Genomic DNA, 2,398 nt, shown 5'->3' on the forward strand with positions numbered 1-2,398 from the left:
ACATGGCCGCCAGCCTCGACCTCTCTACGCAGGAACTCGCGCGGCGCGTGGTGCAGGCGACGCCGCGCGACCGCTGGCACATGCTGCAAGACTTCTACACAGCAGGAAGGGGAGGAGGAGGAGGAGGAGGGGAAGGAGGAGGAAGAGGAGGAGGAGGAGGAGTAGTAGAAGGAAGAGGAGAAGGAGGAGGAGAAGGAAATAACAGAGGAAGAGAAGGGGGAAGAGGAGCAAAAGGAGCAGGAGGAGGAGGAGAAGAAGGCAAAGGAAGAAGAGGAGCTGTAGAAGCAAACAGCGGAGGAGGAGAAGGGGGAAGAGGAGGAGGAGGAGGAGAAGATGAACGAGGAGGAGGAGGAGGTGATGCTGAGCTGGGGAAGATGTTTCAGGAGCGAATAGATGCACTAGAGAGGAGGGAGAGACAGCAGACAGGCAAGTCAAATCATTTTCCCCATTTTAAACCTTTTTTTAAAACAAATTCATCCAATTTTGCAAATGATAAAATTACGAATTATTATCTTAATGTAATTTAGATAATTAATAATAGATTAACTAATTTATGTATTTTAAAGTTAATTATTTTTTAACATATATTATATTATATTATATTATCAGGAGTGGATAATAGTCTATAGAATATATAATATAGTCTATATTATACACTCCTGATATTATGTTATGCATTATTACATTATATTGGACAATATTATAGTTTGAGAGGCCAGTCGTACGCTTGAATTCCACTGTGTTCTTTCCATCCATGTTCGTCAATCTAATCAAACATTCCAATTTCTTTCCTCGAACGCAGAAGCGCAGGTGGCTCCCCCTGTGCACCCCGCCAGGCCGCGCCATCGTCCCGTCGCCGCGAGGCGGACACAGAGGGCGCTGTTCTACAGCGACGACGACGACGACAATGTCGAAATAGAAGGCTTTAACAGCGGAGATGAAGGAGGAGGATCCCGAAATCCTGGAGAGAGCGCGGGGAAGGTTCCGGGGGGATCGGGTGCGGGAGGAAAGAGGAGTGCTACGCACGTGGAGAGGGAGGCGGGGGAGAAGCCGTGGCGTGAGGGAGGAAAGAGGAGTGCTACGCATGCTGAGGGGGAGGCGGGGGAGAAGCCGTGCTGCGAGAGAGGAGAGAGACCTCCCACTGCAACGCACGACGGAGAAAGAAGGGCGGCGACGACGGAGATTCGCGAAACCCCGGCGGAGAGAGATGCGGATGCTGTCGCACGCGCGAAGAGTCGCACTCCTCGCTGCTCGGTGGCGCCACCTGGCGATGCCGCAGCGGAACTCGGTCCCGGACGCCGCGCCGTGGTGCCGATAGATGGCAGCACGTGTGCGTCGCCGTTGAAACGGAGGCCGAGCTTCACGGACATCGACGCGATATTTCTGTTGTGATTTGAGAGAGTCGGGGGGGGTTTTTTTTTAATTGTCGGTTTGAGATTTATTATTTATTAACGATGCCGACGTCGCTGTGAGCTTTTTATACACTGATGTACTAAATTTACTTTTTTCTGTGTTTTAATTTGGTATACTAAATTTACTGTGCATGTATGTGAATGTATATTATATTATGTATATATTATGTATATTATATTATATAAATTATGTTATGTATATTATCTCTTGATATTATGTATTTTACATTATGTATATTACATATTACATTACAATTCTGAATACATTAATATATACGTACATGAGCGTTATGTACATATGACTGCGTTTTATACATTGACGCAGGACACACTACTCGGTGACGTCACAACAACCGTGTTTTTTTTGCCGCGAGACATGCCTAGTATTTTCACAATATTACCAAGGTTTTTTTAGCGACGAATTCAGAACCGATGTTTCTTGGGCTGATGGAGATGCTGTCATTAGCGACATTATAACTAATAATAATGATTCTAATTATTTTATTAACTTAAAATAATTATTAATTATTTGATTAATTTAAAATAGTTATTTTAATTATTTTATTTTTAGCTCATCTGACATAGTCAGATGCAGCTTGTAGAATCGCATGATCGTCCGTCCGTCCGTGCGTCCGTTCGTCCGTCAACAGTTGGGCACAAATCTTAACCGCTCGACGTACGGTCCCGGTATTCGGGACGTGGGGGGGTAATCCGAAAACGAGTTGGGATGTCGAAGCTGGGGGTCAAAGGTCAAGAGGTGTAAAAGAAGGGGGAACATTCACTCCTTAACTTAAGGTATAGTGAGGAAATGCAGAATTGCGGCACAAATCTAAAGGGCTCGACCTAGGCTCGTGATAGTTGGTGTATAGCATCATGGTAGGAAAAGCCATCACTGTGCCGAAATTGGAGGTCACAAGTCAAAGGTCAATGGGCACAGGGCAGATTTTAGACATTTTTTGAGGACATGGTTTGACGGAGCGATTGAA

The 2,398-nt window shown here is 45.5% G+C and overlaps 1 protein-coding gene across 1 annotated transcript; it reads left to right on the top strand.

The window, feature by feature from the left end:
- Positions 1-284: 284 nt before the first annotated feature.
- Positions 285-1,588, top strand: LOC106818735. Its single transcript, XM_014823407.1, has 2 exons — positions 285-426; positions 803-1,588. The coding sequence occupies exons 1-2, from the start codon at positions 375-377 to the stop codon at positions 1,390-1,392; spliced, it is 642 nt and encodes a 213-aa protein (XP_014678893.1). The 5' UTR covers positions 285-374; the 3' UTR covers positions 1,393-1,588.
- Positions 1,589-2,398: the final 810 nt, after the last annotated feature.

This window comes from Priapulus caudatus, unplaced genomic scaffold (assembly GCF_000485595.1).
Source record: "Priapulus caudatus unplaced genomic scaffold, Priapulus_caudatus-5.0.1 Scaffold2470, whole genome shotgun sequence".
NCBI classification, from domain to species: Eukaryota; Metazoa; Priapulida; class Priapulimorpha; order Priapulimorphida; family Priapulidae; genus Priapulus; species Priapulus caudatus.